Genomic DNA, 15,922 nt, shown 5'->3' on the forward strand with positions numbered 1-15,922 from the left:
TACTTAATGTTATTCATCATTCTAATATCCATACCATACAAAATGCAGATTTAAAAAAATGTTTACAAAAAAATGCTTTTATTGCTTTTAAAGTGAATCATTGACATCACTGCAAAAGAAAACCACTTCAAAGTTTTGTCTCCAGCTCCACAGTTTTCTGAAGGGGTGGGGTGAGTAGAAATGTCCTTAGTCAAGAGGTTGATTTATGGCCAAGGCATTTAAAGTCTTTCAAGGTCCAAACAGAACATTTCAATTATTTTGATCTCTGGACCTTTTTTCCTGATAAAAACTGCTTAGAAAATGGAGAGCCTGATACCAGCACAATGAAACTAGGTGATCCTGCCTTCACAAAGCACCTGGTAAGAACACAACAGAGAGAACAAAAAAAACATCAAAAACCAATTCAAGCAGTGATAAAACTACTTAGAAGAAATTCCTCTGAAATACCTTTGGTGCTGAAGAACGTTAAGAAGTGACTTTTCAAGATCAACTTGATAAAGATGTCCTTTTTCAGGATCCTCAAAGAAAAGCTGGGGGAAAAAAAACATGATTGTGATGATACAGATGGATATGATCAAAGTTCTTTGTGGTACTGCATCTAATTAAAATTTCTCAAGCAAAAGAGAACAGTAATGGATAAAAAAAAAGGTGTCCACCAGTGGTGTTTTAAGAACTTTTTGTACCAACCTGTAGTTTTTGTGGCTGATATTTTCTTTCTGTATCCCAAGGAGGAAGCTCTTCACCAAACATAACTGCCAAATGATCCATTAAGCTGAAGAAGAAAAAAATGAGTGATTACAAAAATGAAATATATTGGCATATCTTCAATTTAAAGAATAACTCAAATTCCAGCAATTTTCTATACAGGCCTCCATTCCTAAGAAATGAAACACATTTTGATAATGACTTTTTGACTTTTGACTAACAAACCTGGAGTTCTCGCAGAAGGCAGAAATAAAGTCTGTTTGGCTGTGCTCAGGGTAAAGGAACAGCACTGGCCAGTGGAGGACTCCCTGCTCATCCATATACACACGAGCTCCTGTGGCCTCCTGCGGGCCTATTCCATCAAGCTCCAGATCATCCAGACTTCTAGATGCTCCTCCATCACCATCATCATCCTCACTGTCCGAACCCCTGTGTTGAGATAGCTTGGTCTTCAGAAGTTTAATGCCACGCTCCTAAGTAAAAACCGTCATTGAATATTTTGCCTTTTTCATAATTCGGTTTAAGAAAAATGTTTTTATGATAAAACTTTGTATCTGCAGTACCTTAATGGCAGCTAACAATGCTTCTTTCTCTTTCCGCTCCTTTTTCGCTTTAACCTTCGCCTTTCTGGCATCTTTGTCAGCTTCTCTCTACAATAAAAATACATTTATACTAGAGCTGCACAATTAATCATTAGAAGATCGACAAGTACAATCACAGCAGAACATTCAAATCTGCATCAGCGCTGCTGCTGAGCCAGAGAGAGCAGTTGTCATGTATAGGTATGAAACAGCTTCAAAGTCTTTTCAACCAAACATTATCGGTATTTCTGTTACAATAATTCGAACTATCACAGAAGTACTGGGATAAAAGTTTATAGCTTGGCTATAAACACTGATGTCTACAGTAGGTATCAAAATAGAGGAAATCACCTTTGACTCTTCAAATTGTATCAATTACATCATTACACCAGTAGGTGGCGACAAGTGACTGTTAAAAAAATGCATTTGTCATTGAATCATTTATTCAACAGATTCAATCAAAAGCGCCTATTTATCCAGTAATGAAACAGGTGAAGTGTATATGAGTGAGTCATCGAATCATTAATTTACATGTTAATCTTTAAACCTTAAATGCTATTAATCCAGAATAGGTCACCATAGATATATCTTTAGGCATTTCTACCTTCAGTTTATCTGCTGTGGCTCTCAGCTCCTGTAGTTTCTTGTCGGTGGGAAGCAGCTTGAGACCTTCATCACACCACTGCAATACTCCAGCGTAATTACGCAGCTCTATTGAGCACTGTGCTCCTAAATCCAGGCATAAATAATATAGACATTATTTTTTTGTACACAAAATAATGCAATTTCAGAAGAGGCTACTCTGGTTTGCTTTGTGAGATAAAGAACTACAGACACATCTCACCTCTTATTATGGCTTTAATGTGGTCTGGCTTTATTTTCTTAGCAGCTGTGGCATCATTCAAAGCTGAACGCATATTTCCTGGAGGAAATAGTTTATTGCATAAATCAAAAAGGAAAAACTAAATTATTCTGGCACATTTATTGCAAGGCAGACTAACTTTAACAGGAATACTGACTGTACCTAAATGGAAATGTGCAGCTGCACGGTTGGTGTATAAAACTGCATTGAGTTCAAGATCCATACAGCTCTTTTTCAATCCTTCTGTGTAAGACACTACAGCTTTCTTATAATTCTTCTCTTTAAAGTACTCATTCCCTTCATCCTTCAAACTTCTAGCTTGCTCTGAAGAAAAAGGAAAAGATCAATTATAACATATTCAACTGCCATTTAAAAGAGGTACATTGTTTACATAAAGAAACATAACCAAAGCAAAATAAAGAGCCGCACACCTTCGGGTGTTCTGTCATCATCGTGGATTATAGACTGAATGCAGGCGAGATCAGGGTGTTTCTCGGGGTCTATGATTTCTGGGGCTGTCTTCATAAACATGGGCACCTTATCAAACTCCTGCGAGGTATAAAACACGTATTTATATATAATAATAAGCTGTGACAGTCAAATGCAATATTACAGCACACTGTTTGATCTTCAGTAACGTTAAACTTCAGTAGTGACATACTGTTGCCAATGGGTTTTCTTTTTCTTTTTTTTTACTAACGTGACAGTCCTTACCTCCTCCCAGTTGCTTTCATTCAACGCATTTTTGTATTTCTGTTTCTTAAACTTCTCCATAAATTCATCCATGGCATCGTCGCTGTCTTCGCCTTGGCCTGGTGCAGCCATAGTTTTTCTCTTTAAATTAATTCTGTGATATATCCCACTTAAATTTTGTATTGTATGTATACGTTACTATGTTCAAAATGTAGCCGCTATGAGGAGCTAAACATAAACCCCCAAAATGCGATAAAACTGAGAATAAACTGCAGCAGAAAACCACATGGCCTCAGCAAGCGGCTGTTCCTGTGCTGCTTGACACACGTCAGAGACGCATTACCGCCACCAGCTGGTCTGGGGTAAAAAAAAAAAAAAAAAAAGTATATAAATATAAACAAACGTCGGTTTCAAGGATATCAAAAATCTTTGTAATAAAGAGGGTAAATAAAAATGTAAAGGCAAATGTTGATCATATTGTATCAAATATTTAATTGAACATATTTTAATGTTGCATCATTTATTGGAAAGGCAGAGAAAATTGGCCTCTCTACCAGACCCAGAGCTTGTATGAGTGTTAAAATGACAAACTCTCCCACATACTGTAATAAAACAAAAACTACAAATATAATGTAAATATAAGTTATAGCCTATCAAGAGGAGTCATTTGAGGATTTTTTTTTTTTTTTTTTTAACCTGGACAATTGTTTTATGTGGATATTAACTGCTCACTGATTTGAAAATCAGTATCATTTTGTACAGAGCAAATGGGAAAATGTATATTACATGTCTTGCTGGTGTCAATTATTATTGGTGCCATTTATTATTGCTGGTGTTTCTTAATGTTTTTTTTTTTTTTTTTTTTTTTAAATCAATACTTTAAATGACAATGCTACTAAATTGAACTATACTTTAACCTTGGTGGCCCTGTAATAGCAAAAACAAAATGACAAAAAAATATTACAAACAGACCAGTTTTATTACCAATATTTTCTTATCACATCACAGGCATTTTCACATCACACACTGTCATTACTTACACAAGCAATGTTTGAACTCTCTTGAACACCACTTAGCCTGTAAAATGTACAAAAAATGCTATAAAACATTATTAGATTAGATAGTTTCAACTTTACTTAAAAGATCCACTAGCCCTTCTTTACTAAGGAACATTGTCTCTCCACTCTGCTGACAAATCACCTCAAATATGGGAAGATCCTCTAGAGCTTTCTGCCCTACCACCACCACATATGGATACCCGAGAATTTTAGCATCCTTCAGTCGTTTACCAATGGTCATCTGAATCCTGTCATCCAGTACCACCTCTCCTCTCAAGTTGGGCAGACTGTTTCCCAAGCTTTGAGCCAGTTCATCAGCCATGGATGTGACTTCCTGTGCTTTACTGCCCTTTTTAGGTGGCAGGACACACACTTGATAAGGAGCGATCAACCCAGGCCAGTGAATAGCATCCTCAGATGACATCACCTCTATAGAAGCGGCAAGTATCCGTGTGACACCAAGTCCAAAACAGCCCATCTCTGCAACTGCAGGCACATTGGATGCATTAACAAACAGGGCCTTAAACACCTGTGAATATTTTGTGCCGAGGTAAAAAGTGTGCCCCACTTCGATGCCTTTGGATTCAGTCAGTGTGCCTGTTTGACACAGTGAACACTCAGTCTGCCCTGGTTCCACGGTTTCGATGTTGGCAGAGAAGCCACAGTTTCCACAAACAAGTAACTGATCTTCGCCAATGTCTGCTGGCAGCTGAAACTCATGGGAAAGTGTGCCTCCTATGTTGCCAGTTGCAGCCTGTACCTGCACCCACTTCAAGCCCAGTCGGTCAAATATCCGTCCATAAGCTTGACACACAGAGTGGTATGTATGAAGAGCTGCCTCTTCATTAATGTCAAATGAATACATGTCTTTCATGTAGAATTCCCGGCCACGTAAGAGTCCAAATTTCGGCTTCTGTTCATCACGGAATTTGCGTGTTACCTGCAAGACATAAGCATGTTATCTACTTATATACATAACTGACCTATAACTGTAAACAACTGTAAAATAGTAGTATTTTTACTAAATAAGACTGTGCGTGAGAACCTCATTTGTATTTTTAAGATTAACCAAGGTCTTATGGGTTTGAAACCAACATGAGAGTGAGTAAATGATGACTGAATTTTCATTTTTGGGTTAATACCTGGTATAGCAGAAGTGGAAGCTTCTTGTAGGATATTGTGGTCTGGGAAGCAAAAAGCTCTGTGACTGCTTCTTCATGAGTCGGTCCGAGGCAGTATTCCGCATTGTGCCGATCCAGTAGCCTGAACATCTCTTTCCCCATTAGCTCCCAGCGGCCGCTCTTCTTCCAAAGTTCTGCACTGCACAGTGCCGGCATGTCAACTTTCTGCCCACCGATTGCCCACATCTCCTCATCGATGAGACGAACCAGCTTCTCCATGGACCGCAGAGCGACTGGTAAGTAATAGAAGCAGCCAGGGTTGGAGGGATGGATAAGTCCTGTCTGCAGCATCAGTCTCTGGCTACGGCATGTCAAGTCTCCGCCCTCCTGACCTTCCCGGAGGTTGGACGGCAGGAAGAGGCGAGACACAAGCGGTGGTGGAATGACTGGTTTGGAAACGGCAGAGACTGAGGGAGAAGTGTGGATGGTACAGTTGATGTGGCTTTTCTTTGATGCTTTGAAGAGAGTCCTGGACAGAAGACTTGGGAGCTTGTGATGACAGTGATGAATGAACACCTCCATTTTTGACAACTCAAATTCTGTGAGACTTTTAATGAAAGAACAAACAAAAGTATGGTTGACAGTGGGCAATCGATTATTCCTCACAGAATATGCACCTCAGAACTCCTGCAGAAAGCTCTAGAGATAAATGGAATGTGTAGCTCTTTTACACTCTATTAAGTTTCAGAGACTTAGTTAAAAAATTGTATGCTTTACTGATTCATAAAAAAAATGTAGTACACACACACACACACACATTTTTTTTTTTTTTTTTTTTTTTCATTTTGTAATCATTGAGCAAAAAATATGTAGTATAATGTTACTGTGGTTTTGGCATGCTGGCAGAAATTATACATATTTTCCAACCAAATGTATCGCTATAACACGTTTCAGAGTGTAAAATAACGTTTTTACCATATTTAAAAATGGTATTTTAATTGCTTTGAATATTTGTGCCAACTGTGGGTCTCTGAGAATGGAAGAGAGAATGTTACAGTTTTGAAATGTTTTAAGTTTTGTTCATTGATGGGATCTACACGACATCTAGTAGTTTAATACGTAAATATGAGCACTGTCTCTGCTTTACATTTCAAGCGACAAATTCAAACAACCAGCTCCACAATCTGATACAGTAGCTCTGATGTAGCCTACCTGCTGTCAATGTAACAGGCTAGATAACATGCACATTGTACCGCAGGAAAACCGACAAAATGTCAAACTTACCGCGAGTAATGTTTTACCTCTTGCTTACATCTATAACCTTGTCAGATTAAACTGAGATCATTAATTGGGACACTGAATATTGTACACATCAATAAAAAATAAACACATAAAAATCTCCATATGACAGAATGATGACCTTTTTCTTCTTGTAAATCGTACAGCGTACTAGTGCGCCACATCGCCACCTGCTGCATTGGAAGTCGAAAAGCACACTGCATTGGACTAGTAGGAGGAGTCTGTTTCTATGGTTATTTCAAACAAGAAGCCTCAGGAGTCCGGACCGGTTTGTTGTCCTGCATATAACTTCAAGCCATCCAGCCAAGCGCTTCTGTTTTATTTCTCGCGTTTAAAAGTGTGAAACATGTCTAACACAACAGTCAAACAGAAGAGACACTCTTTGAACGTTGCCAAGTAAGTTTATACATTACAAACGCTCAAAGAGCAACTCAAACACTTTATTATTAATTGTCAGCAGTCAGCATGTCACCAGTACATACGTTAATTTATTCATTTGATTTGTCAACATGAATTTAAGTGAAGTAGTGTGGTGAAGAAGTGAAGAAGATTTGATGTGCTATTCTACTACTAAAAATATTTTTAAACAACATTTTTCCAGTTCTTTAATATTTATTATTTTGGCTTGAATATTTACATTTTCTCCTTATAGGCTCACAGGTTTTCTTCCTTCCAGGTCATCTAAAACACTAAATGTATCATCTGGAGTATTTCGCGCGAGTAGAAGCATTTCAAAGACCATTAACCCTTCAATCAGCGGGAAGAGCTTCAGTTCGGCAGGTGACAGTAAAGTTCTAGACAAGAGCTCGGCCCAAACACCAAAACACACTATTCAGGTAATGGCCATTTTATTTTATTATGAATATGCATAAATTGGCAAAAATCAATCAATCAATCAATCAATCTATCTATCTATCTATCTATCTATCTATCTATCTATCTATAGTATCTAAAGAAAACTCATTCATTTTTGTACCAACTTCACCAGGTGTTTGATGAACATGGGCTGGACGTTGCTCCTCGCCCATTATATAATCCAGATCCTGGGGTTTTACAACCTAAACAAGGAAAAATATTTCCTGCGCATGACACGTCATGGACTACCATGACAGACTTTCCCTCGGTAGCCTTCCAGACCACCAACGCAAGCTTTACTGGACCGTTTACAAGGTAATTGAGGAGAAATGTCAAAATATTACTTCTTTGCAGCACTTGAGTGCACATAAATCTGTACCACAAAGAATTATCTTACTTTTGTTGCTATAGTAACGAAGGAGTGATCTCTGCTGTCATGTCAGGTCTTTTTTTGGGAGCACATCCAGAACAAGCCTGACAGCGGAATCGGTGACTGATGAAACTAAAGACTTGTTAGTGAAACAGGACTTGTCCAACAGTCTTTCAGGTTTTCATTTCCATTTCATATTTTCACTTGCCAAGTTTCCTCATTAACTTGTCCGTTCATTAATTATCTGATTAATTTTCCAATATAGCATTCTGATATTCCACTATATTTTGCTGTGTTTGCTTCATGCAGATGTTCAGGTTCATAAAGAGGAGGTGAAGGAGCAGGTCAGGGAGGACATATTGGACAGTGTGCTGGATTGTTACCTGACTGAGACAGAGACCATCTGGCTGCTGGACATTCCTGCAGTGTCCATGTCTGTAGATTCAGAGGATGCTGAGGCAGTCAAGTGAGTCACATTTATGTTTTTTTTCCCCCCAGTAATATTCAAATTCCATTTTAAGATTGAGTTATCTCTGTTGATGACATTTGACTTGTTTGACATTTAATTTATTGCTTATTAAACCATATATTTCTCATTTACTTCACATTTATTTTCACTATAGCTAGACACACTCAGTCACTTTTCCCATAGTACTAATCTGTCTGTGTTTTGTTCTTGCGTTTTGAAGGGAAAGGAACAACGCTTACACAGAACTGTGCAAAAACAGACAGGGCAATGATAAGTATGTGGAACGCTCAATGCAAACATTCAGTGGTGCACCAAAGACGAAAGAGGTCCAGTGTGATAGCATTACAATGGCAGACAAAGGTATGATGTCAATACAAAGTTCATTTATAATCTTCCCCTTAAAATAAAAGGCACTTCATTGTGATTCAAATGTAATTTTTTCACATCAAAAACTCTATCCAGGTGTCATGGCCACCATCTGGGACATGCATGATTCATTCCGCAATAAAAGTGATGTCAGTGGAAACACAGCAGTGTCTGCTCAAGAAAATACGCCTGCTGTCCCAGACTCCTCCATGAGTTACCTCCTGAACCCTAAGGGTTCTGACCAGAGTATGTCTATGGTCAGCCTCACCAGTACAGGTAATTGTTTTTATAAATAAACACTACATTTAGACTAATCATTCCCAGCTGGTGTATATATATAATCATATAATCATGCATAGTTGGATAACAAAGGAAATAACTTGTGCATCTAGTCATACTGTGTGCTATTATGATTCATAGATTCATCTGTCATTTGGTAAAGCTGTACAAATTAGACAGATGTCAACATGGACAGGTTCACCTTCTCCTTCTAACAAATTCTAATATACTGTATTATCATTAATATAATAGCAAATTATATACAGTTTAATGAAAAGTTATGTGAAATTATTTCATCCTTAAAACAAAACTACAAAATATAGCACAAAAGATAGTTTGATCCAGACTACATTGAATACAGATTCACTAAGCAATGAGGCTAAACACTTGATGAATTATTGGCTTATTTAATAATAATAATAATACATTCAAATGTTTAAGGTCATATCTTTTCCTGTTTGTTTTATTTTTGATTTTTTAAAACCAGTCATTAAGTATTTTCACATTACATTATGGAAATGGTTAAAAAGACATTCATTTTCATCCTTGCTTTTAATGTAGTTAGTGGCTCAAGCACTCAACTTGAAAAGATGCTGTGTGTGCTTCCGGTGGAGGAAGAGCCAGATCTTGAGCTGATCTTACAGTCAGACAAATTAAAGCAGGACCTGGCAGTGATGGAAAAGGTGGTTCTGGCCAATATCTTCCAACCCAAGCTTGCTGCATACAGACAACTGCCTATAATAGAGGGTAATGTCTTTTGTATAGCATCTAAAATTGCATGTTAAATGTATCTTTATGTTTTTTGTATTTAAATATCAATTTATAAATAAAAATTTGAAATTTGATAGAATATGTATATTGCTTTGTTGAACAGACCCAGACTGTGTGCGGATGGCAATGGGGTCTGAAAACTCCCTGAGCCCATTCCTTGAGCATCTCTGGGCCTTTGAGTGTGAACTCACCATGGGGCGAAATGTCAGCTGTATGACCTGGAACAAGAAAAATCCAGTACTATCCATTTTACCAACATGTTTCATCCACAAATTATTTTATTTATTTATTCATTTTTTATTTTTATATCTTTACTGAATAACATGTGTTTCCCTACAGGATCTTCTTGCTGTGGGATATGGACAGCTTGATTTCAAAGATCAGAAATCTGGACTTGTGTGCTGTTGGTCTTTGAAGAACCCCACGGTATTCATGCACACTTTAGATCAAAGACAAATAGCAGATTTAGCCAATTTAACTGTGTTTGTAGGTATTTTATTTGTACAGATCCCTTAAGCTCTGAAACTTGCAAGTTGTTTTAATGGTACAAAGAACTCTTATATGTCAAAAGATCAATTAAATTTGATTTCTCATGGCATGACCCCTTTAAATGTTGTGCTCACATACAGTAGCCCCCAAAAAAGTATTTGGACACTTTTGGACACTTACGTCACACTTAAATCACACTAAATGTGTACATTTCTTTGCATTAGATAATAATATATTAAACCAAGTAACAAATTATGCTACACAAACTTCTTTACAAAAATGTTTTGATTTAAAAGTGTTTTTGTGAGCTTTCTTTAAAATAAATGACACTAATATTTTATTATCTAATGCAAAGACATTCATACATTTATAGCCACTGTATTCTTTTTCATGTCTTTGTATGCCTCAGCATGTCATATCATGAACATTCTTTAAATATGTTTGTTCATTTGTTTCAGTGGCCTGATCGAATCTATCATTGTGAGAGTGGAGTCACTGCACTGGATTTCTCAGCTTGTAATGCCAATCAGCTGGCAGTAGGCATGCATGATGGCACCATTGCCATCTATAATGTACAGGCCACAGAACAAACACCCATCATTGACAGCAGGTGGGGCTGTGAGCATTCCTTCTCTTGATCAGCTACAGTACAGGAAGTTACGGATTGTAACACAGGCTTCTCAATATCAGTGGTTTGCATCCCAAAAAATTCCAAAATTATATGTTTATGGTTAGGGTAGCAAAATAAATAGACTTATCAGCGTTTAATAGAGGAGAAAACACTTTTGTTGTTGACATCAAAGGCCATACATCCTACCATACTCAGTAATTTGGTTGGTAATTTATCTAAAATCTAATCAAATTAGGCAGATGCCAACATCTGCAAATTCATTCCTCATATTCAGAAGGTTCATTTAAATCATACTTCTTTATAAATGTTTCATTCCATGTTAATAATTTTGCATTATTTTGCTATGCAGCGATGATTTTAATAGATTTTCATGAATGATTTTAAGTATATTTTTATTTACTTTTGTATGATAAACAATTTTGGTAGTGTTGAGTCGTCACTTGATGTCCAATGGGGAAAAAAGCAGTTGAGAATCACTGATCTACAGTATATAACCTGAAAGTCATAGTGCCTATAGGGAAAGTACACATATCAAAAATGTATTTTTGATTAGATTTCATTATTGTGGAAATATTACAAAGATCAGATCTAACCCTATTTTGTGTACACACAAGCATGTTCTGATATTGCATTGACTTTACTCTTGTGTCATCTCGTCACAGTGACTGTGCCAACATGCACACGTGTCCGGTGTGGCAGCTCAGATGGATTGATCATGAGAGTGGTCTAAGTGGAGAGGATAAAGGGGAAATACTCATCTCTGTGTCAGCTGATGGAAGAATCAGCAAATGGGTCCAGTACAAAAGCCTGGAATGCGTTGGTAAGTGAGACAGACGTGATACACATCTGTGTAGAACCACAGACCAAAGATATAGTGTTACAACACTGGCCCCACAAAGCATTTGGACACTTGAAGGGATAGTCCACCCCCAAAAAAAATAAAAGATGTCATCATATAACTCTTTGTTGTTCCAAACCATATATTTGTATTAAGGTGCCGTCACATTTACCATTGCTTGGTGAAATCCAGTCCACTCCATTTCATTAGGAAAAAAGCTACATAAAGTGACTTTTATGTGAGCGGTGCTTCATACATCGCTACACTGTTGACAATGGACAATAGACCATTTTTTGCCTGCAGAATTTTTACGAAATTCTGTTAATGTGATTGCACCTTCATAATGTACAAATAATTATCATTCAGATATATAAGACTATAACACAATACTGACGAGTTGAGCTGGTTTTAGTAAGTTTGAGCCATGTGTTGAATAATTTGTATTTTGTCTGAGTTAGACCTGATGAAACTGAAGATGTCTAACATGGCAACGAACCGCCAGCACTGGAGACCGTTGATCTCATCATTGTCACCGGGGCTGTGTTTCGATTTCCATCCTAATGTGAGGCCTACATTGAGTACAGTAGTACATCTCACATATGTACACATAATTATAATATCAAAGAGCTGAGATTTGTTATTAGCTATAATGCCATTGTCTTACAGGATTCAAATATCTACCTGGCTGGAACAGAGGAAGGTCATATTCACAAGTGCTCTTATTCATATAATGAGCAATTCTTGGAAACTTATAACGCCCACAAAGTATGTAGAAATGTTTGTCTAATTTTTAATGTGCCTTATGGTTGCAATATGGAGTCCTCCTTCATGTACCTTTAAACATTTACTCTTTCTTTTCTTTCTCTACTATTCTCTCTGCACCTTTCCCCAGGGTCCCGTCTATAAAGTGGCATGGTCGCCGTTCTGTCCAGATGTTTTCCTGAGTTGTTCCTCAGATTGGACTATTCAACTCTGGAGACAGGACCTCCAGACACCCGTGCTTTGTTTTAACTCTAAACAGAAGGCTGTGTTTGATATCATGTGGTCTCCGCACTGTGCTACTGTCTTTGGAGCTGTCAGCAAGGGTAAGGTGGAAATCTGGGACCTGAGAGTCAGTAGGTAAGATCTTATGTTCTGTAGCATTTATAATATTGAATAATAACAACTATTATGTTTTCTCATCTTATTTTAACATCATTTTAAAATGTTTAGTGCTTAGAGTTTTTTTCTGTCCAGCAGTTTACAGTGCACTCATTTTTTTTAACAGTCTGGACCCGACAATTGTGAGCGAGACCAGTTCAGGAGTGAATCCCACAGCTCTGCTGTTCACCACTGAGACAGACTGTGTTCTGGTGGGGGACAGTGAGGGGGGGGTCACTGTGTACAAGCTGAAGAACCTCAAACCTGGAGGCAGCACACAGGTAAGGCCTGATCTGTTCATGTCCATGTGGCTTGACGTGTGTGGTACAGTACTCAAAGTAATCCAAGTAATCAAAGTCCAATGCCAAGATCATTTATATCTCTTGTGTTTCTGCAGGTGGAGACGTTGGAGGAAGTAATTCAGTCCACGCTGTCCAGTCAACACTGAGGAGCATTAGGAAAGACTGGTACAGGCTCATATAAGGATCAGGCTGTTTGTTTTTACCTATCCATCATCATAATCTATATCCTCTGGCAGACTGAGTGACTCCATTTTACATAACAATGGGATTACAGTATGCATGCCTGTTTGTGCCTTATTGTCCATCCTTGTAGGAATAAATATATCCCTCCAAAAAGTCATGTTTTAAAGTAAATTAAAGTATGGTGAATTTATTTGTAATTTTGATGAGATGAAAATGTCTTTTATGTATTTTTTAAACCTTTGGTTGTTATATGTTAACCTATGTTAACAACATAGGAACTATAACAACATTGCTTCAGAAGCTAATTAATAATAATAAAAAAAATAAAAAAAAATAAAAAACTTTACACAAAGGCCTTATGTTTCTAACCATATTTTAAAAGCATTTTTGCATGCAGGCATTCATTGGTAAGGAACAAATACATTTGTTTGAAATAATTGTCGGATGTGTTATATTGGTTTTGTGTGGGAACCACAGACAGAATGTAAGTGTTTGTTCTGTGGTAATGGACAGACAGTTTTATTACCACTTGCCCGCCACACATTACAGCTTATCGACGACATGAGGGCCACATCACACTTTTACAAATGACTGTCATTACTGAACTGTTGTTCTCTCTTACATCTCAAAAAAGCCTCTAATCTGAGCTTTTTAGTACAAATCAAACAATGTAGCAATGAAGATGCAACTCCGCTTATATAAGAGCTTTTAAGAATAACAGCTGTGACATTATGACAGGAAATGGGTCTTGCTTGTTTAGTAATGTATATGGGACTTTTTATCCATATGGCATATGGTCATTTATACATTTTAAAACACTTTCCCACATGAAGTTTTGTGTTGAAGGAAGTTGATGTTCATAAATATTGTTAATTTAATGTGATATAATTACTTGCCTAATCTTATGATCGCTTAATGTGCCATGGAAATCCTTCGAAACAAAATCTCATATTATTCTATTATGTAGAAAATGTCTGTTAATGATACTGTAAACTGTTTATTAATTAATCCAGGAAGCATAGTAAATGTCATTTTTCTCTCTTTTTTTTGCATTATTAAATTCAAAGTTACCACTGAAAGAGACAGCGAGGCAAATGTCATATATCATAATATAAAATAAAATTATATTATATTATATTCAACTTAATAAAGCAAAAAATGGAAGAAAAAAAAATAAAAATGTGATATTTGCTATGCTTTCTTAATTACATTAAAATTTATTTAACAGACATACAAGTCTGCTCACAGCACTGAGTCCGCCCTCTTGAGAGTGTTAAACGATATTTATCTCTCTACTGATTTCGGAGATTCTGTGGTTCTGATTCTTTTAGATTTATCGGCTGCATTTGATACTATCGACTACCATACTCTATTATCTAGACTAGAGTCTTGGGTGGGTCTAAAAGCAACTGTTCTGAAATGGTTTCAGTCATACCTGTCTGACAGAAAGTTTTTTGTGAAGATGGATAATTTCACCTCCTCCATGGCACCTCTGACTTGCTGCCTTCCGCAGGGCACTATTTTCTCTATTTTCTCTCTACTCTGGGTTCTATTCTAAGGAAGCATGGTGTGTCTTTTCATTTCTATGCGGACGACACTCAAATGTATCTACCAATCAAAAGAAACAATCCTGCAGCGATTACATCTGTTCTGCTATGCTTAGAGGAGGTTAAATCATGGCTAGCCCAAAATTTCCTCTTCCTAAATGAAGATAAGACTGAGGTTATTGTTTTCGGCCCAAATGAGAATTCTCAGTGTATAAGTCCTGATTTGGAGAGTTCGTCCATCTTTAGATCCTCACGGGTGCAGAACTTAGGTGTTCTTGTTGACCAGTCTTTAAAATTTGACATATCTCCTTCATAATCAGATCCAGCTTTTATCAGCTTCGTCTACTGTCTAAAATCAAAGATGTTCTCACTCCAAAAACTCTAGAAATGGCTGTTCATGCGTTCGTTACGTCTCAGCTAGATTACTGCAACTCTTTATATTGCGGTATATCTAAGTCTCAAATTGCTCGTCTTCAGCTAGTCCAAACGCTGCGTTCAGACTTCTTCACAAGTGTTGTAAACATGAACATTATATCACTCCTATTCTCAGATCTCTCCACTGGTTAACAGTTCACCTCAGAATAGACTTTAAAATTCTCCTTTTTGTATATAAATCTCTACATAACCTAGCTCCTGTCTACCTTTCTGAACTTCTTCATCCATACACTCCATTTAGAAGCCTAAGATCCTGCAACGGGGCTCTGCTGGTAGTCCCTCACTTTAGACTCGAGCTTAGAGGGGAGCGTGCATTTGTGGTGGCTGGGCCGCGACTCTGGAACACCCTGCCAATGGCCCCTTCTTTGTCTGTTTTTAAATCTCTTTTAAAAACCTACCTGTTTTCTCTAGTATATTGATTATTTTTTCTGGTTGGTTTTTTTTTATTTATATCTGAGTTTTAATTTCTGTTTTTGGTCCTGCTTTATGGTAATTCAACTATGTTGACAACACTATACTTTTAATCTTGTTCTTCTGTAAAGCAATTTGGTTAGCCTAGTGACTGTTGTAAATGTGTTATATAAATAAAATGAACTTGAACTATAATATAATGTAATATAATATAATATAATATAATATAATATAATTACTTGCCTTGCCTATCTTGCCTATCTTATGATAGCTTAATGTGCCATGGAAGTCCTTCAACATAAAATCTCATATTATATAAAAAATGTGGTAACACTTTAGCATGGGGAACAATTTTCACTTTTAACAAGTTGCTTATACCCCGTTCCTAAACTTAAAGGATTAGTTCACTTTGAAATGAAAATTAGCCCAAGCTTTACTCACCCTCAAGCCATCCTAGGTGTATATGACCTTCTTCTTTCTGATGAACATAATCGCAGAAATATTAATTAATATCCTG

General features: G+C 37.0%; 3 protein-coding genes across 4 annotated transcripts; 1 reads left to right on the forward strand and 2 right to left on the reverse strand.

Annotated features, from left to right (window-relative positions):
* Positions 1-61: 61 nt before the first annotated feature.
* On the reverse strand, positions 62-3,185 carry ttc4 (tetratricopeptide repeat domain 4). Its single transcript, XM_051897681.1, has 10 exons — positions 2,863-3,185; positions 2,580-2,697; positions 2,311-2,472; positions 2,131-2,208; positions 1,891-2,015; positions 1,269-1,355; positions 931-1,178; positions 688-772; positions 448-530; positions 62-356 (listed from the first exon to the last, which is right to left on the reverse strand). The coding sequence occupies exons 1-10, from the start codon at positions 2,971-2,973 to the stop codon at positions 254-256; spliced, it is 1,200 nt and encodes a 399-aa protein (XP_051753641.1). The 5' UTR covers positions 2,974-3,185; the 3' UTR covers positions 62-253.
* A 614-nt stretch (positions 3,186-3,799) lies between these two features.
* Positions 3,800-6,472, reverse strand: pars2 (prolyl-tRNA synthetase 2, mitochondrial). The gene is made up of 3 exons (XM_051897680.1): positions 6,305-6,472; positions 5,042-5,627; positions 3,800-4,839 (listed from the first exon to the last, which is right to left on the reverse strand). The coding sequence occupies exons 2-3, from the start codon at positions 5,600-5,602 to the stop codon at positions 3,958-3,960; spliced, it is 1,443 nt and encodes a 480-aa protein (XP_051753640.1). The 5' UTR covers positions 5,603-5,627; positions 6,305-6,472; the 3' UTR covers positions 3,800-3,957.
* A 96-nt stretch (positions 6,473-6,568) lies between these two features.
* Positions 6,569-13,583, forward strand: dnai4 (dynein axonemal intermediate chain 4). Of its 2 annotated transcripts, none has more exons than XM_051897222.1 (17): positions 6,569-6,715; positions 6,996-7,155; positions 7,308-7,489; positions 7,618-7,721; positions 7,854-8,010; positions 8,234-8,373; positions 8,476-8,655; positions 9,220-9,405; positions 9,533-9,666; positions 9,769-9,855; positions 10,377-10,528; positions 11,212-11,369; positions 11,846-11,949; positions 12,054-12,152; positions 12,280-12,506; positions 12,655-12,808; positions 12,925-13,583. In XM_051897222.1, the coding sequence occupies exons 1-17, from the start codon at positions 6,666-6,668 to the stop codon at positions 12,973-12,975; spliced, it is 2,325 nt and encodes a 774-aa protein (XP_051753182.1). In that variant the 5' UTR covers positions 6,569-6,665; the 3' UTR covers positions 12,976-13,583. The 2 variants fall into 2 exon arrangements, with proteins under 2 accessions (XP_051753182.1, XP_051753181.1); XM_051897221.1 differs by having other exon boundaries at positions 6,573-6,715; positions 6,972-7,155.
* Positions 13,584-15,922: the final 2,339 nt, after the last annotated feature.

The sequence above is a fragment of the Ctenopharyngodon idella genome, chromosome 6, assembly GCF_019924925.1.
Source record: "Ctenopharyngodon idella isolate HZGC_01 chromosome 6, HZGC01, whole genome shotgun sequence".
Classification (NCBI taxonomy): domain Eukaryota; kingdom Metazoa; phylum Chordata; class Actinopteri; order Cypriniformes; family Xenocyprididae; genus Ctenopharyngodon; species Ctenopharyngodon idella.